The 24444-nt window shown below is 48.7% G+C and overlaps 1 protein-coding gene across 1 annotated transcript in view; it reads right to left on the reverse strand.

Annotated features, from left to right (window-relative positions):
- The window catches only part of LOC135882908 (protocadherin gamma-C5-like), a 41167-nt gene that overhangs the window by 12205 nt on the left and 4518 nt on the right, over positions 1 to 24444 (reverse strand). The window contains exons 2-3 of the mRNA XM_065409940.1: positions 24306 to 24364; positions 7109 to 7197 (exon numbers count right to left, since the gene is read on the reverse strand). Coding sequence (XP_065266012.1) covers positions 7109 to 7197; positions 24306 to 24364 — 148 coding nt within the window. The remainder of the gene's footprint in view (positions 1 to 7108; positions 7198 to 24305; positions 24365 to 24444) is intronic.

Here is a 24444-nt window from a genome sequence, read left to right on the forward strand (position 1 = left end):
TTTAACAATGTATAGTGCAGCACAGAAAGCCATGCCTCGGCTTGCAGACAGGTGGTATCTGAAAATCCAGGCAGGACTATCCTGTGCTTTATTTCACTCACTTTTTCTATCACCACAATCAAAGCAGATTTTTCTTCCTCTACATATTGCATCATATCAATTTAAATTTTATCCAAAACATTTTAAAGGGAGAGTCCCTAGAATTAGATGCCATCATGTGTCTAGCATTTAGTCCCTGCTTTAAAAATGATCTTGGGGTATTCCTCAGTCTGCAAAAGGGTAAATCACTTCAGACTCTCAGAAGCCCTGACTTTTCCAACTGCTGAAGAGCTTTAGGCCCTTCAGAGTGGGTGTGTAAATGGAATCATTTCAACTGGCTAGCAAAGCTCAGGTGTCACAGCACCAGGGGTCAGGGACTGATGGTTGGATTAGTCTTCCCCTCCCTGCCCTCACCCCCACCTAAACCTCCATATGCTAGAGAGAGAAAATACAAAAAGAAGGGATGAAATCTCTGAGGTGCTGTTATCATAGGCACTGACTCTGTGGGTGCTCTGGGGCTGGAGGAAAAAAATAGTGGGCGCTCAGCACCCACCGGCAGCCCCGTGATCAGCTCCTCCCCCTCCCTCCCAGCCCTCCCACCCAGCACGATGAGCTGTTTAGCAGTGTGCAGGAGGCACTGGGGGGGAGAAGGAGGAGTGGGGGCAGGAAGTGGCAGAGGGCGGGGGTGGGCGTGGGATCGGAAGGAGGTGGGGCAGGGGCGGAGCAGGGGCAGGAAGAGGTGGGGGAGGGACAGTGTGGGAAGAAGCAGGACGGGGGTTTCGGGAAAAGGGTGGAGTGGGGCGGGGTCTGAAGTGAGCGGGGGTTGAGCACCCCTCGGGAACTGTGGAGGTAGGTGCCTCTGGCTCTTATTGTTAGAAAAGAGACTCTATAAAAAAACACTTTCTTCCTCAACAATGAGTTAGATCTGCTGCCTTTACTGACGGAAGGTGCGTGTTTATACCCTGCCCTCAGGGTAGCCCTGCAGAACCCACACAGCTAGGGAGAGTGAGCTGGTGGCTAGTCTGCCTGTCATCAATAGAATCGGAGGCAAGACGAAAATCTTCACGTGGTGCTCCCATTACAAGTTAATGATTAACAGAACGAATGTGGTCAATAGGCTACTGGACATCGATTTGTCGATCTCCCAGTATGATTACTGGGAAAGGAGTCCAGGAGAGCTGGCTGTATTTTAAAGAATCCTTATTGAGGTTGCAGGAACAAACCATCCGGATGTGTAGAAAGAATAGTAAATATGGCAGGTGTGACAGACCCAGACCAGTGGGGTACAGGAGTCTGGTAGAGGGCAAATATACTGGTCACTGGATGAGTAGTTTTCTGTTCCCTGAGTGACCAGAGCAGGGGCTGCACTAGAGTAATCAGGAACCTGCTAGAACCAGTTAAGGCAGGCAGGCTAATTAGGATACCTGGAGCCAATTAAGAAGAAGCTGCTAGAATCAATTAAGGCAGGCTAATCAGGGCACCTGGGTTTTAAAAAGGAGCTCACTTCAGTTTGTGGGGTGTGTGAGGAGCTGGGAGCAAGAGGCGCAAGGAGCTGAGAGTGAGAGGGTGTGCTGCTGGAGGACTGAGGAGCACAAGCGTTATCAGACACCAGGAGGAAGGTCCTGTGGTGAGAATAAGGAAGGTGTTTGGAGGAGGCCATGGAGAAGTAGCCCAGGGAGTTGTAGCTGTTATGCAGCTGGTACAGGAGGCACTATAGACAGCTGCAGTCCACAGGGCCCTGGGCTGGAACCCGGAGTAGAGGGCGGGCCCGGGTTCCCCCCAAGCCTCCCAATTGACCTGGACTGTGGGTTCTCCCAGAGGGGAAGGTCTCTGGGCTGTTGCCCAACCCACATGGTGAATCTCTGAGGCAAGAAAATCCACCAATAAGCGCAGGACCCACCAAGATAGAGGAGGAACTTTGTCACACAGGCGACCAACTTGGCTTAACAGTGAAATCCTTGCTGATCTTAAACACAAAAAAGAAGCTTACAAGAAGTGGAAGATTGGACAAATGACCAGGGAGGAGTATAAAAATATTGCTCAGGCATGCAGGAGTGAAATCAGGAAGGCCAAATCACACTTGGAGTTGCAGTTAGCAAGGGATGTTAAGAGTAACAAGAAGGGTTTCTTCAGGTATGTTAGCAACAAGAAGAAGGTCAAGGAAAGTGTGGGCCCCTTACTGAACGGGGGAGGCAACCAAGTAACAGAGGATGTGGAAAAAGCTAATGTACTCAATGCTTTTTTTGCCTCTGTCTTCACAAACAAGGTCAGCTCCCAGACTACTTCACTGGGCAGCACCGTATGGGGAGGAGGCGACCAGCCCTCCGTGGAGAAAGAAGTGGTTCAGGATTATTTAGAAAAGCTGGATGAGCACAAGTCCCTGGGGCCAGATGCACTGCATCCGAGGGTGCTAAAGGAGTTGGCGGATGTGATTGCAGAGCCATTGGCCATTATCTTTGAAAACTCATGGCAATCGGGGGAGGTCCTGGATGACTGAAAAAAGGCTAATGTAGTGCCCATCTTTAAAAAAGCCAAGAAGGAGGATCCGGGGAACTACAGGCCAGTCAGCCTCACCTCAGTCCCTGGAAATATCATGAAGCAGGTCCTCAAGGAATCAATTCTGAAGCACTTAGAGGAGAGGAAAGTGATCAGGAACAGTCAGCATGGATTCACCAAGGGCAAGTCATGCCTGACTAACCTAATTGCCTTCTATGACGAGATAACTGGCTCTGTGGATGAGGGAAAAACAGTTGACGTGTTATTCCTTGCCTTTAGCAAAGCTTTTGATATGGTCTCCCACAGTATTCTTGCCAGCAAGTTAAAGAAGTATGAGCTGGATGAATGGACTATAAGGTGGATAGAAAGCTGGCTAGATCATCGGGCTCAACGGATAGTGATCAATGGCTGCATGTCTAGTTGGCAGCCGGTATCAAGCGGAGTGCCCCAAAGGTTGGTCCTGGGGCCGGTTTTGTTCAATAACTTCATTAATGATCTGGAGGGTGGCGTGGATTGCACCCTCAGCAAGTTTGCAGATGACACTAAACTGGGAGGAGTGGTAGATATGTTGGAAGGTAGGGATAGGATACAGAGGGACCTAGACAAATTAGAGGATTGGGCCAAAAGAAATCTGATGAGGTTCAACAAGGACAAGTGCAGAGTCCTGCACTTAGGACGTAAGAATCCCATTCACTGCTACAGACTAGGGACCGAGTGGCTATGCAGCAGTTCTGCAGAAAAGGACCTAGGGGTTACAGTGGAAGCTGGATATGAGTCAACAGTGTGCCCTTGTTGCCAAGAGGCTAACGGCATTTTGGGCTGTATAAGTAGGGGCATTGCCAGCAGATCGAGGGACGTGATCATTCCCCTCTATTTGGCATTGGTGAGGCCTCATCTGGAGTACTGTGTCCAGTTTTGGGCCCCACACTACAAGAAGGATGTGGAAAAATTGGAAAGAGTCCAGCGGAGGGCAAAAAAAATGATTAGGGGGCTGGAGCACATGACTTATGAGGAGAGGCTGAGGGAACTGGGATTATTTAGTCTGCAGAAGAGAAGAATGAGGGGGGATTTGATAGCTGCTTTCAACTACCTGAAGGGGGGTTCCAAAGAGGATGGATCTAGACTGTTCTCAGTGGTAGCAGATGACAGAACAAGGAGTAATGGTCTCAAGTTGCAGTGGGGGGAGGGGTTAGGTTGGATATTAGGAAAAACTTTTTCACTAGGAGGGTGGTGAAGCACTGGAATGGGTAACTAGGGAGGTGGTGGAATCTCCTTCCTTAGAGGTTTTTAAGGTCAGGCTTGACAAAGCCCTGTCTGGGATGATTTAGTTGGGGATTGGTCCTGCTTTGAGCAGGGGGTTGGACTAGATGACCTCCTGAGGTCCCTTCCAACCCTGATATTCTATGATTCTATGATTAACAAACTGGCAAAATGAAAGGAGAAGAAGCAATAGCATTGTTACTGAACATAACTGGTTGTTAACTGAGTTCCAGTTGATGAAACTTTGGACAGGATTGCTGCCTGTCCCAGGGAGAAACCCATGAAAAGGGAGCAGAGGGGAAAGAGAACTCCAGGAGGCTGACCTTGCAGGTTCCTGAGCAGCCTCCCTTCAAGAAAAGAGAGGAATTTAGGAGCTGTAGAATTTGCAGAGAGTGAGGTCTCCCAACCTGAAGTCCTGAGGATTCAAGGGGAAGGGAACCCAGAGCCATAAAGACAGGAGCCATGCTCCAGGGATAGCTTCACCTCTGCATGGCTGGGCTGCACTGGAATGACTTCACCCCTGGAAGAAACTCTACTGCTATTAGCTGGGTCTCTCTGCAGCTGCTCCCTGGCAGCCTTGAACAGGACCCAGAGAGTCAATGCCACTGTTAACTGTATTAACTCCCAAACAGATTGGATCTGCAGGGCATGGTGCTGGAGAGCATAGCCAGTCTCCTGTTCTGTCTCTTCACACTCAGTGGAGGGGCATCTGTGATATCCCAGGCTGAAAAAGGGGAAATGGTGCAGCAGTGGTATCACTGTCTCCCTTCTGGCTTGAATTTAAGTGGCTCTTGCACGGGCATGTGACAAACGGGGGGTGCAAGAAGCCTTTCCCCCATCCAGCCCAGCACCTAAGCATATGAAGAGTGATGCTGAAGTCAATGACACTACTAATGTGTTTAAGGATCAGCACATGGTTGTGCACTGTGCCGAACTGGATCAATATGGTAGCTGTGCAAGAGCCTCTCACAAGAGCAGTCCTGGTCTCTCTACACTCTGGTGAGAACAGAGACTCCTGGCTTCTGTTCCCCATCCTCCCACGGCAAGATACAGAAAACGCGGCAGGGAGGATTGGGGAGGAGACAGTCACGGCCCTCTGCCCATCTTCCATTCTGCAGAGTGGAGCTGACTCATCAGGGAGAGCAATTTGCTACAGTCTAATGGACGGAACAGATTTCACACATCCCCAGGAGCACAGAAAAAACCCTGCAGAGGGGCATCACATCAGGGCAGGTCATCACCAATCTGGGCAGTGGAAAACAATACCATGAACTAGCTTATCATGTGGGATGGGGAAGTTTTGCCAGAGAAAGGGTCCCTTCCTCACAGGTAAGTGTAAACTGATGCACAATTTAGAAAGAACCCATTCAGCTTTTAGATCCCAGGGATTGCAGGGCAGGCAAGTAGAAAAATAATCATGTTATTTGTAAAGTGAGGACATGTTAGCTGGAGTCACGGAGAAATGACAAACATATGGCCTCCGTGGCTATTTTTACAGAGTCCATTTACAGAGTAGAACCACATTTTCACATTGTTTCCATTTTTAAAAATATATATATATGAAAGAAAACACTCTAATGTCCAAGACCTTTATCTCCTTAACTGGCTGTGGCAGCTGTTTGCTTGGGCTGCTCAGAGTCTGCAGAGAGGCTTTCAGGGTGACAAAGTTCAGGCTAAAGCAGCTCTCCAAAGAAGAAATACCAATTTGAAATCCTCACCACAGACTTTTTTCTGCCAAGAGCAGAGAGAAAACATCCTAAGCATTTTTGTCAGTGTTTTATGGCTATGCTGTTTTTTCTATCTTTAAAATTTAGAGGGAACAGACTTAAAGGTATTTATAAGACAGTATTTGGTCCTGCCATGCGGGCAGGGGACTGGACTCGATGACCTCTCGAGGTCCCTTCCAGTCCTAGAATCTATGAATCTATGAATAAACAAAGGCTCTATGTAAAACAGCTAGCCTCTTTATCTTGAATTCTGTATTCTAATGACTTGTCTATTATGATTCATTAACAAAAGTACACCAGGATCACAGAGCTACAAACACTCTTCTGTATTTCCTGTCACTCTCACATAACAATAGATGGTAAAAATTAAAAAAAAAAAAGAAAAACCCACACACAAACCACAATAATAATAATTGCAAATAAAGTATTTTAAAGCTGGTGAGGCAGATATTCAGTTATGCCTCAGCCCTCTCTTTTGCTGTCAGCACTAAAAATGTGTCTGCATTTTGCTACCAAAAATGAGCTAGCAGCTAGAATAATTCTTGGATGTGTGGGTACAGCCTGGTCATTAAACATCTACCAACTAATATTTGTGATCACAGTTTTTCATGGGTGCAAAATTGCCCCTGTAAAACAGGAGTTCTCTTGTTTAAAAATCTGTCCCTTTGTTCCAAAACCAAAAAAAGTCTCTCTTCTGCTACTAACACATGTTATTCCTTCCCTCATATGTGAGAATGGGGAAGAGGAGGACAGATTATCCCACATCTGTCTACTGCACCTTCCTCTGAATCATCTGGTGCTGGTCACTGGTGGAGACAGGATACTGGAGTAGATGGGCCTTGGGATCCAGTACAGCAAATCCTATGTTTCCAATACTGTGTTTCCATGTCCTATTCACAGCCAAGTCTCCCAACTTGCTCCTTTTCTCAAATTCACACCAAAATGGCGTCCCCTCGCATGTACTGGTGTATCAAATCAGACATTGCATATTTGTTTCATTTTGGGATCAGACTTTCTATACAACTACACATACATATTTTTAAAAAGCGAGAGAGACACTCCAAACACAGGCTCTTCTAGTCCATATCACCATATTATTAGCCAGATACCACTCTCTCAAGAATGCAGGTACTGGAGAGTCTCAGCCTTTACCCTCCTGCCTTACTACACAACTGAATGACTATCTCACATCAACCGCAAGCCCTGCTCCATGTTAATAATTCCCCATTCGTCTCCTATTCATATCCTAACCTATTCATATAATGGGTGCTGAAACGAAGGGTGTGTGTGTGGTGCTGCTTGAAGTGGTTTCCATCGTATGCAGAGTTTACAGTTTGATTCAATGGCTCTCAGCACCCCCACTATACAGATTGTTCCAGCACCCCGGTTCATGTCTCGTTTGCATAGTAATACAAGTGCCAATGGTATTCTGATGGTATTTGCTTAAGAAGTACTTTAGGAAGCCACATCATCCTGGCCAGTTGCTCTAAACCACTGATAATATTAAAATCCTATCTAATTACATGCACTTTAAATGTTACATCATTACAACTGATGCAATTATCTTGTACTTAAAGGAAACTGACCATTTGCTGATGCCAGAATCATGGCTTGAAGCATTTCCGTATCAAATTGGTTGTTTGGCCAAGCTCCACCTTCTTCTCCATTCTGGGAGCTAAGGAAAAGAAAATAAACAAAGAGTTACCAAAGGCTCAGCAGAGAGGGTGGAATTCTGTCAGATATTGCCTGTAGAAGTACCATGCTCTGTAGAGAAAGTTAATGCTATTGATTATTATAAGGTCACCCATTAAAGAAATATTCTAGAGATAAGACATTCCCCAAGGTCTCGATCTGTGTCTGGAGTTTTAAAGAACAATGATCATGAAGGGCCTGATTTTACAGGTATGTAGGTGCCTAACAATGTAGATAACCTCACTGAGCAGCTTTCACTAGGGCCCGGATCCACAGAGTAACTTAGGTGTTGCCATGCTCAGCTTCACAACACCTAACTTTGAGGTGCCAAGAGAATCACTAGAACAAGCCTGTGAACCACAAAGTCTGATTTAGGCACCTAGGCTCCCTATACAACACATGGAGAGAGACAGGCAACTTAGAATGAGATAAAAAAAGCTGTCACCCTAACCTAAGCCCTGGCCTACCTTATAAATGTATGTCGGTATAACTATGTTGCTCAGGGTGTGGGAGTTCTCCTGTTGGTGAAGGTAGCATCTTCACTGAGCGCTACAGTGGTGCAGCTGCACTGGTGCAGCTGTGTTGCTGTAGTGCTATAAACGTAGATAGCCTCTAAGTTGAGAGCTGCCTAAACTAGCCAATGGCAGATGCTGAAGAGAGGGATGTGTGCTAAGCCCCACCCCTCTAACAGAGATCGGTACCTAGGTCCAGACTGCAGGGAGGCACCTATCTCTGCTAGCTATCCACAAATCCAGGGAAGACTCCTCCTAACTGTCATGTGGGGCCTGCTCAAAGGTCGCCTAACTCCACACACAAGAGCTGGGGAAGAAGAAGTGGCTCCCTCATAACCTGTAGCTTGGTGGCTTGGGTATTCCCCCCAGAGATGGAAGACCACCAATTCAAGTCCCCCTCCGTCCCCGTCCCCCCCGTACCTGATAAGTAGGGCTGGTGGCAGGGGTGAAAGTAACTTAAAGGACTTATTGGTACTCCGGAGTCCTTAGGACGGGCAGGGGCCTCAACCGAAAGAGGCGGGGCCTTTAAATCCCCGGGCACTTTAAATCACCATCGGAGGGGGCTCCCGGCTGCCGCTGCCACCCCGGGGCCCCAGCTTCTGGCGGAGCTTTAAAGGGCCCGGGGCTCCACTGCAGTAGTGGCAGCCGGGAGCCCCTGGCCCTTTAAATCACTGCCAGAGCCCCGCCGCCACTACCCCAGGGCTCCAGCAGCAGGACTTGGGTGGCGATTTAAAGGGCCACGGAGGGTAGTGGCAGTGGGAGCCCTGGGCCCTTTAAATTGCCACCCGAGGCCCACTGCCAGAGCCCTGGGGTAGCAACGGCAGCCAGGGGCTAGGGCAGTGATTTAAAGAACCCGGGGTTCCGGCTGTCCCTACCGCCCCGGACCCTTTAAATTGTCCCCAGAGCCCTGCTGCCGGAGCCCTGGGAAGGCAGCGGCGGATCTCCAGCGGCTATTTTAAGGGCCGGGGCGGTAGCGGCTGCCGCAGCCCTGGACCCTTTAAATAGCCGCCGGAGCCCCACCGCCGCTACCCCAGGGCTCCGGGGACGATTTAAAGGGCCCAGGGCGGTAGCTGTGGCAGGAGCCTCAGGCCCTTTAAATCGCCGCTCGAGCCCCGCTGCTGCTTCCCCAGGGCTCTGGCAGCAGGGCTCTGGTGGCAATTTAAAGGGCCCGGGGCTCCAGCCGCTGCTGGGAGCCCCAGGCCCTTTAAATTGCCGCCAGGGGAAGCCAATCAGCTCTGGTACGGTGCACCGGCTCTTGCTGGTATGCCGTACCGGGGCGTACCGGCTTACTTTCACCTCTGGCTGGTGGTTTCCAGAAAGTGCTGCTATTGCCACAGGTTTTTTCCAAAATTACTTTCATTTCTGGAATCCCTGATCAGAGGGTGAGCAAGGCACGCAGATCATGTGACTCTCCAGATTTCTGCCCGGAGACACCTCCCAGCGTGCAGGGCAGAGGCGGGGGCAAAGGTGATGTGTGGGCGAGGCATGTGTGGGGTCATGTGCCCCTCAGATTTCTACCCAGGAGGGTTGACAGGGCCAGGCCCCGGCTCCCCACCCTGGGGAGGGGGAAAGGCCTGCAGGGAGGCCCTGATTGATGGCCTGTGCCTGTGCCAGCTTCCCTGTCACCGTGACAGGGAGCAGGACACTGCCCCCCACCTGGAGGTCGCAGGTACCCCCTCCAGCAACCCCCGAAATACCTCCTCCCAGTACACACACACCCCTCCAGTACACCCATATAACTCCTCCAGCACCCCTCAAATGCCCCTTCCCAGTACACCCCCCAGTACCCCTCAAATACCCCCCCAGTAGACACACATCCCTCCAGCACCCCAAATACCCCCACCCAGTACACACACACCCCTCCAGTACCCCACAAATAACTCCTCCAGGACCCCCCAAATACTCCCTCCCAGTACACATACCCCTCCATCACTCCCCCAAATACCCCCTCCTAGTACGTACACACACACAAATACCCCCTCCCGGTATACATCCCCCCTCCAGCACCCCCCCAAATACCTCCTCCCAGCACACACACACCCCTCCAGCACCCCACAAATAACTCCTCCAGCACCCTCAAATACCTCCTTCCAATACACACACTCCTCCAGTACCCCCCAATACCCTCTCCCAATACACACACACCCCTCCAGTATCCCCCAAATAATTCCTCCAGCACCCCCAATGCCCCTTCCCAGTTCACACACACACCCCTCCAACACCCCCCAAATAATTCCTCTAGAAACGCCCCAAATACTCCCTCCCAGTACACACACCCCTCCAGTACCCCCCCCAAATAATTCCTCCAGCGCCCCCGCAAATACCCTCTCCCAGTATACGCACCCCCTTCCAAAACTCCCTACTTTCTTTCTATAAACACATTGGACTATGTTTGGGCTAGTTTTTAACTGACGTTAGGCTATTAATGCAGTAGAAATCCGGCGCCCCTGGAGACACCTGACTTCTCCTCAGGATGCAGGGCAGAGGCTGGGGGCTGGCTGCTGTTGAGACTTGCTGCCAACTTCTCCCCTCCTCACACAGACTTGGGCTTGGCAAAACCGCCGTGGAGCTTCCCCTGGGCGGGCAGGGCACTTGGCAGCAGGATGCCAGGCTCCCTTGCCATGTTGCAGAGCGGACGGCCCTCACACCTGCTCTCGGCAGTGTCCACAGTGCCTCTCCCCGCTCATCTCCCCAGCACACAGATGGCTCATGTCCCCAGCACACAGCTGGCTTTAGCCCTCAGTGCCCAGCGTCTGTCCCCCACCCCACTGAACAGCTGGCTTTAGCCTTCAGTATTACAATGAAATATGATATTTTTATATTACTATAACGCATATCCAAAATTTCTGAAATATACAGCTTTGAAAATCTAAAATTACTGTGTTTTCATTGCTGAAAAACTCTGGCTCTATTGATAAGGAGAAGGGATCTGACACCACTCAGGGGAGTGCTCTAACCTCTGGACTACAGAGGGAGTCTCATTCTTTCTCTGGCCCAATTAACATTTAATTATAGTGGAGCAACTTCAGCAGGAGAAACTGAGGAGACCCAAACCAGAATATCCCATAGTTCTTACTTCTGGAGGAACCTTGCTACAAACAAGCTCTGAACAAAGGACTGAATGACCCATCCAAGCTGTGGATGTACTCCAGAGACTTGACTTAAGCCAGCAGTTCATTCCATCACTGCTACAAGCCTGAACCAAGAACTTTGCCATTACTGTATGTAATTGATTCCTTTAACCAATTTTAATGCTCTCTTTCTTTCTTCCTTTCTTTCAATAAACCTTTAGATTTTAGCTTCTGGTGGAAGGGGCGGGGCTAGGGGTAGCCTCCCTGAATGGGGGTTTCACCCGCAATCCATGCCCTTCCATTTTCGATATTACTCCACTAATATCCCAGGCGGGACTGGCCATTGCAAACTATCTTCTGAGCAGTATGCAAATTATTGTGTAATTTACAGAGGGAGCCCTAGTAGGAGGTATCCAGGGATATTGCTTTTGCAATATTTGCTGTCTAGTGAAATCTGGGGTATCCCAAAAGCTCATTATCCACATCAACCTATTGACTACAAGATGATGTGGTCTGTGTAAAGCAAACCACAAGTGAGTTATGAAGGCCACCCTGAATTGTTACTAATATTTAGTTGTATTACAGTAACACAGAGGGGCCCCAGACAGCATTAGGGCCCCATTGTGCTGGATACTGTACAGATACTTGGCAGGAGGCAATCCGTGCCTCAGAGATTTTACAATCTATGTAAAGACCGCACACCCCTAGTTGTCACCTACCACCCCACATTGGAACCCATGCGGGTCATCATCAAACAACTAGAACCCAGAGTCAGTCCATCCCGAAAGAAATCTATCCTGAGTGATCCACCACTTCTGGCCTTCAAACAACTCCCCGACCTCTCTGAGATCATCATCACAAGAAAGCTTCCCACAGACCAGGACACACCAATTCAAAGTAGCACCAGACCCTGACAGAACAAGAGAGGCAAACATATCTTCACTGCTACAATGATCAACACCCCCACCCCAACACCCTAAAACACCTTTCAAGTTCCATGGGTCCTACACATGCCAATCACAACATGTGGTGTACCTTGTCCAGTGCACTAAATCATAGACAACTCGTGCCTCCCCATACTGGGGGGGGGGGGCACAATCTAAAGGGGAGGATACATGGCCACCCCATGTGTTTCCTCTGCCCAGTGACCCCCCCTCCCCACACCACCAAAGTTACCAGTGTGGGGGAACGGGCTCTGTCCTTCTCTCCCTGTGCCCTTCCCCAGGGACAAAGCCACTTCGGCCTGAGAGAGTCTGGCTGGGAGGCAGCAGTGGCCCGCTCCCCGCCTGGGCTTGGCTGCTGGGGACAAGGACTGAGTGAGCTGGAGCCCCCCTCTCCCCCGCCCATCATGCTCAGCCCTTGTCCCTGGGGGGAGGCACAGGGAGAGAAGGACAGAGCCCCTTTCCCTCCCCACCCCCAGCAGGCCAATCTGACCCCACATGCCCCCCCATGTGTCACCTCTGCACTAAATGCTCCAATAGCCACTATACGGGTGAAAGCAGACCATCACTACATTCTTGAATTAACTTGGACAGGAAAATTATAAAAGACAAAAACCCCACATCACCTGTGGGTGAACACTTTTCACAAAGTGATAACTCCATATCTGAGCTGTCAGTCCTCATTCTCAAAGGGCACCTGCACAACACTTTCAACAGATGAGCCTGGGAGCTTAAAATCATAAATTTGCTAGATGCTAAAAATCGTGGACAGAGTAGAGACCCTGGATTTCTGGCTTATTACAACAATCTGCAACCCACTAACAACCCCCTTCCCCAGCTGCTTTCCCTCCCCCTCCCCTTCCTTTCCTCCCTATGACTGGAGGGGTGTTAATGGGCCCCTTCACCTTGAATGGTCCCTTAAAATATGTATTAACTACTTTATGCTAAACAATCTGTTTCACTTTGTATAGTTTCCCACAGCTGAAGAAGAACTCTGTGTAAGCTTGAAAGCTTGTCTCTCTCACCAACAGAAGTTGGTCCAATAAAAGATATTACCTCCCCCAGCTTGTCTCTCTAATATCACATAGGAACTCTATGGAAGAGGCAGGGATAGATTTCAATTCTCCAGGCTTCATTAAATTGCCTAACACATCCTTTCTCTTCCTGCAGTCTCTTAAACAGCTGCTGACTTCTGCAACAAATGAGGCAGGATCCTACAGACAACTGTCTCCTTCACTATACAATCCTGAGTAATTCCCAGAGCACTCAATTCCAGGTTCTGGAGAGGGAGATCTCCAGTGGTCACAGGCCCTTCTGCCCCTTCCCCCCTGTCCAACATCTGACTCTTTCTGCACTGTCCCTTCAGTTTGTTCTTGTATTTGTCCTGTTGCTTCCCCACCACCAACTCCTTGGCTCAGTCCTCCTCCCTTTTCACTGACTTCTCATCCTTTTTCTTGTTTCCTTGCCCAGCCAGTCCAACTCTCTGCCTTGGGGCTACCTCCAGTCCCAGTGCCCCCTTGGGCTCCTCATCCTAGTCTTTGCTCCAGGGTTCTTGTCCAGCCAGTCTGAGCTCCACCCAACCTAGCTCCTCATCTGATCTGTCTCACCCACAGCTTGCTCTGAGTTGCCCCACTCAACTGGTTCCTCAGATCCCAGTCTCCCTCCTCCCAGCTCCTTGGCAAGCTCAGTCTCCCCCTTTCTCCACTGGTTCTTCAGTCCCCCGTCTCTCCTTCCTAGGTCCCAGTTTCTCTCTCTTCCCCCACCTGACAGCTTTAAGTTCCAGTTCTCCTCTACCCACTCTCCTAGGCACTTTGTCCCATCCTACTCCCAATCCCACCTCAGGACCAGCTCTTGTCCCTCTGCATTTGAGTCAGGTGGTTTCCTCCTCCATACTGCTTGGGCACAGCGGGAGGGGCTTTTAACGCTCACAGAAAACAGTCTCGTTGTTCTCTGTTCTTGTGTCTGGCCTCATAATGGCCCCTGGAATCTGGGAAGAACAATTGTAGGATTTGATAGCTGCTTTCAACTACCTGAAAGGGGGTTCCAAAGAGGATGGATCTAGACTGTTCTCAGTGGTACCAGATGACAGAACAAGGAGTAATGGTCTCAAGTTGCAGTGGGGGAGGTTTAGGTTGGATATTAGGAAAAACTTTTTCACTAGGAAGGTGGTGAAGCACTGGAATGGGTTACCTAGGGAAGTGGTGGAATCTCCTTCCTTAGAGGTTTTTAAGGTCAGGCTTGACAAAGCCTTGGCTGGGATGATTTAGTTGGGGATTGGTCCGGCTTTGAGCAGGGGGTTGGACTAGATGACCTCCTGAGGTCCCTTCCAACCCTGATAGTCTATGATTCTATGATTCTAAGTCCTGCTCAGCCCGTATCCCCGAGCTGGAACATGCTCAGTGCAGATGGAATCTCCAGAGAATGTAACTGCCAAACTCTAACAAGTCTCTACTGAACTGTGTGAACTGTCATTTTCAGGTGTTTAGAACTTTGCAGCTAAATTCGACCTAACCCTATAGTGTAGACCAGGGCTCAGCGATCTCCAGGAAACTCTCATGGAGATTCTGGACAATCCGCTGCTGCAGGTTCCACTACCACGATTCTGCACTTGCTCAGCCTATAGTTGAACTGCTCCTTACTACTGTCCAGGCTGCCTGTGTATGGCTTCATGAGCCATGGAAGCAAGGGGTGGCTGGTTCTCCAAGGATAACTATAGGCATTTCAACATCCCCAGCAGTAATTTTCTGGTCTGGGAAGTAAGACCCTTCTTGCAGCTGCTCAAACAGCCTGGAGTTCCTAAAGATGCGAGCGTCATGCACCATTCCTGGCCATCCCACGTTGATGTCGGTGAAACGTTCCTTGTGATCCACCAGTGCTTGCAGCACCATTGAGAAGTACCCCTTGTGGTTTATGTACTGGTTGGCAAGGTGGTCCGGTGCCAAGAGAGGGATATGCGTTCCGTCTATCGCCCCACCACAGTTAGGGAATCCCATTGCAGCAAAGCAATCCACTGTGACCTGCATATTTCCCAAAGTCACTACCCTTGATAGCAGAACGTCAGTGATTGCACTGGCTACTTGAATCACAGCAGTCCCCACAGTAGATTTGCCCACTCCAAATTGATTCCCGACTGACCGGTAGCAGTCAGGCATTGCAAGCTTCCACAGGGCTATCGCCACTCACTTCTCAACTGTCAGGGCAGCTCTCATCTTGGCATTCCTGTGCTTCAGGGCGGGGAAAAGCAACTCACAGAGTTCCAGGAAAGTGGCCTTACGCATGTGAAACTTTTGCAGCCACTGGGAATTATCTCATACCTGCAACACTATGCAGTCCCACCAGTCTGTGCTTGTTTGCTGGGCCCAGAATCGGCATTCCACTGTATCAACCAGCCCCACTGCCACATCCCATGCTTTCAGGAACGTCTGTGTCTATGTCCTCCTCACAATCGTCCTCGTGCTGCCGTCTCTTAGCCCGGTTCTGCACATACTGCAGTATAATGCGTGAGGTGTTTACAATGCTTGCAACGGCAGTGGTGAGCTGAGCGGGCTCCATGCTTGCAGTGCTATGCGTCTGCACTGGTAACCCAGGAAAAAAGGAGCGAAATGATTGTCTGCAGTTGTTTTCACGGAGGGAGGGAGGGAGGGGAGACTGACAACATGTACCCAAAATTACCCGCGACAATGTTTTTGCTCCATCAGGCATTGGGAGCTTAACCCAGAATTCCAATGGGCAGCGGAGACTGTGGGAACTGTGGGATAGCTTCCCACAGTGCACCGCTCCATGAGTCGATGCTAGCCACGCTAGTGAGGATGCACTCCGCTGACTTAATGCGCTTAGTGGGGACATACACAATCAACTGTATAAAATCGATTTCTAAAAATCGACTTCCATAAAATTGACCTAATTTCATAGTGTAGACATACCCTGAGACGTGAGGGAGTCAATCAACACTCTGTTCCGCCGCTCAGACTAGGCATGTGGTGGTACGTGCATCATACAGAGACAAGCCTGCTTTCTGCAACCCTCCTGCCCGCAACAACTCACCTCAGCAAGTCCCAAAATCAAACCCACTTACCAGGGACCTCCTTTCCTGTTTGCACTTCGCCAACATTCAACAGCTATGACTGGCTAGCCTCCTCCAGGATAGAAAAGAGCTCCTGGCTGCATGCATCTCTGGCCTCAAAGTCATCTTCTGCCTCTGGGTCCCCGTCCACATCCTCATCCAAGATTTCCTCCTCCTGGCTTAGTCCACTCTCAACTGGCACGGGAGACACCAAAGTATCCACAGTGGTCTTCGCAGTGGAGGTGGGGTCGCCACTGAGTATCGCATCCAGCTCTTTGTAGAACTGGCAGCTCTTGGACGCAGCACCAGAGCAGCGGTTTGCCTCCCGCGCCTTGTGGTAGGCATTCCGCAGCTCCTTTACTTTGAACCTGCACTGCAGTGTGTCTCGGTCATGATCCCTTTCTGTCATGCATTGTGAAATCTGTCCGTAGGTATCATAATTCCTATGGCTGGAGTGCAGCTGGTACTGGACAGCCTCCTCTCCCCAAATGCTGATGAGTTCCAGCAGCTCGGCATTGCTCCAAGCGGGGGATCGTCTGATGCGTAGAGCAGGTATGGTCACCTGGAAAGATGTGCTGAGACCACTGCACACATCACCGAGCAAACAGGAAGGGGACTTTCAAAATTCCAAAGGAATTTACGGGATGGGGATGATGGTTGGTCACCTGAGGGCAGGGCAGTAGAGTTCAAACCAATGACCAGAGAGGCAAGAATAGGCATTGTGGGACACCTCCAGGAGGCCAGTCGCAGCTCTGTAATACACTGGCCCTGCAGTGCTGTACCCCAGGCGCAGAAAGCTGTACGCCTCTCGGGGTGGTTTTTTTACAGCGCTGCAACTGCGCAGTTTCTGTGCACTAAGTGGCTTGGCAGTGTGTACACTTCAGGAGTTACAACGCAGAAAGCTGTTTTACTGTGCAAAAACTTGACAGAGTAGACAGGACCTAAACTGAAGCCAGAGATCCCCAGGGGCTGCCTCCTGGGTCTGCCCTGAAAGACATTTTGAATAGACAGCTCACTAAAACTCTGTCACTCTTAGGATTTAAATGGTAAATCATTTGTGTGTCTATGTTTGCTTGCTTTAACCTGTAAATAACTCTTATTTCTTTTTCCTAGTTAATAAACATTTAGATCATTTATTACAGGATTGGCTGCAGGCATTGTCTTTGGTCTAAAATCTATGGTACCAGTTGGTCTGGAGGTAAGTGATGGTCTCTTGGGACTGGAAGCAACCTGAATGCGGTGTGATTTTTGGTGTAAGTGACTATTTATCCCTAAGTCCAGTTTGTCTGAGCAGCAAGATAGACTGGAGAGTCTAAGGGGACTGTCTGTGACTCCATGGTGAGACTGTTATAGTGATCCAGGAGTTCACAGTTGTTACTGGCTTGGTGAAGTATAATAATAGAACACACCATCAGTTTGGGGCGTCTGTTTTTGACAGTCTGCCCTGAAGTAGGCACTCATGGTTGTGAACAACTCCAGACAGCGTGACACGTCATGGGGCTTTAATTTTATTTAACAGGGAAAAAAAAGAAAAAAGCCCTCTCTGTTGAGCATGTTGTCCAGTATGCCAGTGCTGATCTGCTTTAGGTGGCAGTGTGCAAAGACTGTGCCCTCCTCCAACATCCGGTTTCCTGCTCCCAGCATAAGAACTGCTTCAGTGGCAGCACTGTGCGCGCACAGTCCTGATCTCATCACAAAGGCTTTATGCATTGAATAACATGTGCAATATACAGTACGGGGCCTGCTTCCATTATAATACAAGCTCAGAGCACTCCAGTGCTCCTCGCACTGGGGGTAATCCCATGGTAGCGTTCTGTACATGCAGTACTGTGGAAGCAGTTCCTATACTAGTATAGTGTTAGGAATTAGGTACTATCCCTTCAAAGAGTTTGTGAGCCTTCTAGTATCCCTAACTATATTCTGTGTGTTTCAGAAGCCACCAGAACCCTGCCAGAGCAGCAGTGTCTGTAACTAGGCCTTGAATGTTATCTGTCAATAAACACAGTTATCTGGACCCACTGTGCCCATGTTATTCCTTCATAACATCTTTGTTGTGTAATGAGCAAATGACACAATGGCTGGGATGAGGGTAGAAGACAATGGAGGGGTGAGCATTGTCCAGAAAATGGCCACATGGACACTTTGCTAGGCAATGGGGGAGGCAATATTAAAAACAAACAAACACATTATGTCCCTGTCTCAGTCTCTCAGACAAATGATAAAGCTGTAACATTCACCCTAGGCTAAGCAGCCCCTTTAGGTTTAATGGGGTCCAAAACCTCTTTGTGACTGTCCTAGGAAAAGTCGAGTACATTTATTATTAGTTATTATTATTACTGTGCCCATGAGCATCATTACACTAGATACTAATGCCACAATCTGCATTATGCAGCACTAGATTGTAATCATGGTGGGAGAGCACAGGCATGTAACTTCACTCTGATTACAGTTGCTTCCAAACATTAAACAACATTTAATAGATTTTCAGATATTCAATTACATGTGCAAAGGATGTGTGTATTTGTGTGTCTAATGTGTCTAGTAGCAGAAATGGCCAAAGGACAAAAGAGACTGTAAGACACTTTTACATTCTCCTGTTCTTTGGGCTGGCCTGATTCCTGACATGAATAAGAGCAATCTTAAAGCTGCTTTATGTTATGAGTAGTGTAAGAGCCGTCTTGGATCAGTTAGGCTAGCTACTTGGGTGTTGTGTATAACTAGAGTGGTGCAAAGCAGACAGCATCAGTGAATTGGGCCCAAAGATTATGAAAGCCCTATAATTGATAATTCACTTAAAAAAGCCAAGATGTGTGAAAATTCACATTAGACATTCTGCTAAGAACCTTAATTCTGAGTCAGACGATATCACCGTATGTGATCATAGCATGTCTCATATAAGTTTACAAAGACTGTTTTAAAAGACTTAAAATAGTTTCACTTCAAATGAACAGTTGGGGTCCAGATCTGGATCTAAATCTTCCCCAGTTTTCAAGGGTTACAATCAGGTGTGATGGTTCAGCTCTAACTATAAGAGAAGGGCTGAAGGTGAGAAGTCTGTATCTTAGAACATAGCATAAGAGCGGCCATACTGGGTCAGACAAAAGGTCCATCTAGCTCAATATCCTGTCTTCTGACAGTGGCCAATGCTAGGTGCCCCAGAGGGAATGGACGGAACAGGTAATCATCAAGTGTTCCATCCTCTGTCTACAGGCGCCGACTTCTACTGGCGCCGGTGGGTGCTCAACCTCCACTCTGCCCCCAGCCCTGCCCCAACTCTACCCCTGCCCTGCCCCCTCCTGCCCCCATTCTAACCCCTTCCCCAAAGTCCCCGCTCCAACTCCGCCCCCTCCCTGCTCCTATTCCGACTCCTTCCCCAAATCTCTGCCCTGGCCCTGCCTCTTCCCCTGAGCGTGCCACATTCCCGCTCCTCCCCCTCCCTCCTGGAGCTTGCTACAGCTGTTTGGCGGCGGGAAGCGCTGGGAGGTAGGTGGAGGAGCGGGGACGCGGAGCGCTCAGGGGAGGAGGTGGAGGAGTAGATGAGGTGAAACACCCCGCTCCTCCGCTCCCCTCTAGTTCAGAGACACTGGGAGCTGGATGTAGAGCTCCAGGTCCTCTGTACTTTCACCAGAAACTATCACCAATAAATGTAACATATTTTAATGATCAAATTATTTACACATTACCCAAACTTTGTTGTTTTGTTTCTGATATTGCTGCACGGTTAAGATATATCTTTAAAGCACATCTTCTGCAATGTAATGGCCAAAATTCTGTTCTCTGTATACTTTAACTGACATATGCCACATGTGGTTTATTCATTATTTTTATTACATTGATAACCTACACTTCACTGTAACAGGCCAGCAGGGGTAGGGCAATCTCAGGGTGCAGGGACTCCTGAACAGTTGTCACTGACTATGAAGCTCAGTCTGGAACTTTGTCCTCTCTGTCCCAGAAGTACAACCACCTACCCTTCCTCAGAAAGACTCCCCTTGGTGTGCAGTTGACCACAGTGGAACAGGGGTGAATGTAGCCTGAAGCTGTTATTGGTGTGTGTAATGTGAATTTTCACACATTTTGATTTTTGCAAAGAGAATGGATGAAAGGCAAAGCTGTTGGTATCTATAGCTACATCACCTTAAAGGAATATTGGCAGACTTTTTAACCCTTATGATTTAATTAGTTGCAGTGTTCTTGATATAGAGTTTTATTCTGGTTACATTAGCCAGCAATCAACAGACTTTGTTTCTGTTTTGGAATGTGTGTGTGTGTGTGTGTGTGTGTGTGAGAGAGAGAGAGAGAGAGAGAAAGAGAGAGAGAGAGAGACAGAGACAGAGACAGAGAGTGAGTGAGAGTGAGAGTGAGAGAATGCACGTGCATGGTTTTGCAAATCCCACCCACATACATATCATATTCACATAGCTGATGGTGTGGAGTGGTTGTCCTTTTTACTGAGGAGTGATGAATTCACAAGTGAGTTATGCAGGCCACATAAGTGCCAGGAACACCCTTGTGCCACACCACACCTTCATGCACTTTGTAAATGCCACATATTTTACAGAAAATGGTATAGCTAATAATGTTTCTGAGAGTATTAAAAAGTTTTATTGGGACTTAAAAAAAAAAAATTCTTCCATCTGCAAAGCCAGGCTCCGTTAGTACCAGGAATCCAATTATACAGAGTTCAGAGGGAGAGAATAAAACATAACTAATACTAGAAAACACCTCTAAAATAACCCCAATAGCTTTTCTATAGACTCAGTCAATCTCAGTCAATTCCAGGGCTAAAAGCAAGAGTTGTCCCATTGCGACGTTCTGTTTCTCTCTCCTCACCATGTGGCATGGGGTTGACAGCCCAGGGTGCGAGGAGGCAATTGTAACATTGCTAGATCAGTGACAGACTGAACAGGAGCAGTAATCTGTACGACACTCATTTGGCTTACTCCTAGTCTGTGGGTAGGGGCCCAATTTGGCAAACACTTAAACATGTGCTTAAACCCTAATGCTTTGCTGAACTCAGGCCCAGAAGAACAAGCAGAAGCAAATCAAAGCTCCCTCTAAAGAATAGTTCCTGCAGGCCATGCCAGGAGCTGATCCATTGGGCAAGTGGGTGAATGTGCAGGGGATAATCTTGGTATCTCTACACCTTGGTGACTTTTGCAGAATCAGCAAGTAGGATCACTAGTACAGGGTGACTGGAGTCTCTTCCCTTTTCCAAGGGCAGAGTACTGCTTCCACTGTGTCATTGGCTCTACTGGCCCAGAAGCAAAGCAACCACCTGAAATCTCATTGTCACTTTCCCACTTAGCATCTTGTGTTACTCCTAGATTGTTGGTCTCATCATAAATTTTATTTTGAATATTTAAACATTGTAATCTCCAATCCAAGTTATTTGGGATGGGGAAGTGGGAGCTTGATTTGATTTTTTTTAAAATATAAATTGTGTTTGCAGTTAGTTGGTGTTTTATATTAAATTACATGTGCCTAGAGATTATGATGGATGCATTTTTAATAAATCCAAAAATAAATCATATTAAATTAACCAAGCTAGTCTCCTGATTAATTCTGAGTAACCAGATTCATCTCATAAATTCCAAGCCACATTACTTAGTGACAGGGCTGACTCTATAGCATGATTTCATGAATGATCCCACCTGGCTCTGTTCCCAGAAAGCAGCCCTCACTGCACACTCCTATTCACCCATGACTTGTCTCTCTCATATTTCAGATGGCCACATGGACACTTTGCTAGGCATATTTCAGGAGCCCATTGTGTACAAGTACTGTACAAACACAGAAAGCTGGTCCCCACCTCAAAGAGCCTACATTTTAAATGTAAGATGGATACAGCTGCTTAGCCTATAATGTGTGTGTGCCTGCGTATGAAATCCACAGGCATATGTGAGGAGGGCTGGAGGTAGCTCAGAAAGCACTCCATTGGGAGGTTGGAGGGGGCAACCAGGTGTTGGATGTGTACTGAGAGTGGAGGACCAAAAGGACCATATGTTCCATGTGTCTGTCGTGGAAAGAATCACCCACGCAGTGATTTTAGTTCACAGACTCAGAGCCTGAGGCCTTTATTGCAATACATACCAACGCGTTGGGGTGCAGTTCTCAAACTGGCACCCCAAGCAGCAGCTCGCAGGCTACTTTTATTTCATTAAACCACAAGCAAGATACAAACAATACCTCATGAGTTAAGAAATTGGGGGTTAGTCACAAGCTGGGCATGGGTTGATCACGAGCTGATCACGAGCTAAGAAGCTGGGGTTGGGGTCAGTCCCCCCCCCCCTCTTTTCCTAACCTTTCCGAGAAGTGGGTGTTTATTTGGGTAGAGGGGCGCTTGGTGGTTTCCGCAGGGGTGGTGCTCGGCCCTAGCTTGGGTACATTTCTTAAGACTTGGTATGTGTCATTTTCCGGGGGATTTCGGTAAGGGTTTAAGGGGGGGTTTCCAGGGGACGCTTAAAGGAGGGCTATCATTGGTTAATTTGCAGATAGCTGGAATTGGAAAATGTTACAAATAGGTGTAGCAGCAAGGATGATTAACTTTTTGCAAAAACAATTTCTTAATGTCAAGCAACTTGCGTTATATTTCTAAAGCCTTGCGGTTATTATATTTCATCAGTTATGAACATATTTCATTAGTACTGCTGCGGGGGGGGGGGGGGGGGTTATTCTCCCATTCCCTCCTCTGGACATGACCCTTGACCGAGTTTGGCAGAAAACTGTGCAGTTTAGTCTAGTTTAGGCCCTGACCTGGGCCCTGCTTTGTGTGAGGGTAGTTAGCATAACAGATCTTTGTTGGAGGGTTTATTTTGGGGCCTTTAGATTTAAAGCTCTGGCTATCAAAAAGAACCCCCCCCCTCTATTTCCCCACATGTCTTTGATAGGCTCTCTCCTCAGCCTCAGTTTCCCTGATCAACAGGGAATCCACAGAAGTCCCTCAGTTTCCCTGATCCTACCTAGTACCTGTCCGATTTGCTAGCACCTGGGGAGACTCATATGCAGGAGTGAAAGTAGAAATAGGGACTTACCGGTATGGGGCTGGGTTGGGGCCGTCTCTGGCCCTGGAAGGGGCGGGGCCTCGTGCGGAAGGGGCGGGGATGGGGGGTCAGAGCCAGCCCCAGCCCGCCCTGTACCGGTAACTGCCCTCCCCCTCCCCCGTCGGGGTAGCAGCGGCACTGGGGGCTCCGGCAGCAGTTTAAAGGGCCCAGGGCTTGGCCGCTGCTACGGCCCTGGGCCCTTTAAACCACTGCCAGAGCCCCCAGCTGCCACTGCTACCCCAGGGCCCCGGCAGCAGGGCTCCAAGGGCTATTTAAAGGGCCCGGGGCTCCCCTGCTTCTACCGCCCCGACCCTTTAAATAGCCCCTGGAGCCCTGGGGTAGCGGTGGCAGGGCTCCGGCGGCTATTTAAAGGGCCCAGGGCAGTAGAGTCAGCGGGAGCCCCCGCCCTTTAAATAACCCCCGGAGTCTCGCTACCCCAGGGCTCCAGCAGCGGGGCTCTGGCGACAATTTAAATGGCCCGGGGCTCCAGCCACAGCTGGGAGCCCCAGGCCCTTTAAATTGCCGCCTGGGGAAGCCGGGCCGCCCCGGTACGGCGCACTGACTCTTGCCGGTACGCAGTACCAGGGCGTACCGGCTTACTTTCACCTCTGCTCATATGCCAAATTTTGAAAATAATACTTTTACCTACTACTACTACTAATAACAACAAATAGCATGCTAGGGAGAGTTGAAAACTCAGGGGATTGCTACCATGATATGGAGACTTTTACCTATAAATCAGCAGCTTAATTCCAGCCCAGATTGACAGTAATCAAAATTTGACACCAATGTAAAATGTGTTGGAGGTTTCAGTGATTCCAAACTTGCACTGAAATAATTAAACCACCAATTGAAAGTCTCTGTGTAAACACTTTTATTTTAGAATAAATGTGTCTGATTTTGATTTAACTTGAGCCATTTTTTACTGATTTAAGCAAAAGCAAACTAGGGTACTCTAATTCCAAAATAGGAGTGTCCACATGTGCAGGCTTGCACTGAGAAACAAACGGTATGAATTCAAACCCATTGAGTTAGTTCAATGCAAGTTTGTGTGCAGACAAGGCCTCATTCCAGTTCCCAGTAGCCAGGTATAGGGAGCTAGACAGACGATGCTGCAAAGAACACCAGCAGAATTGGTACTAATATGACCTCTTTTTGGGTGTTTCAGCAGAGAAACCAAGGACTAAATTGCCCACAAGATTAAACTCCCCTCTCTGGCCAGGAGTGTTCCCCTCCAGGTCAAGCCTGAGCTGCAGAGGCAGGGTGGGGGTGCGGGTGAGTCTGGGGGTGGAGGAAGCTTGCCCTGCTTCCTAGGCTATATCTATTCTGTATATAAGCAGAGAAGCTCCATCTCCAGAGCCACCAATCTGGCACCTTCCGCCAGCACTGAAATCATGAAATCAACAAGAAAAATAAAAAAAGCCAGCATGTGTGCAGAGGAACAGAAAGTGACTCACTCACCCACTGGTTCCAGGTCTCTGGGCCTGAGAGAAACGCCAGTCCGGGTTAGGCTGAGCTTGCTACAAGGGAAACAGAAAAGTAATTTAATGCCTCTATTCTAGCCTTTGGAAATCAAAGCAAACTGATCCAGGATTATTGC

This window comes from Emys orbicularis, chromosome 8 (assembly GCF_028017835.1).
Source record: "Emys orbicularis isolate rEmyOrb1 chromosome 8, rEmyOrb1.hap1, whole genome shotgun sequence".
NCBI lineage: Eukaryota > Metazoa > Chordata > Testudines > Emydidae > Emys > Emys orbicularis.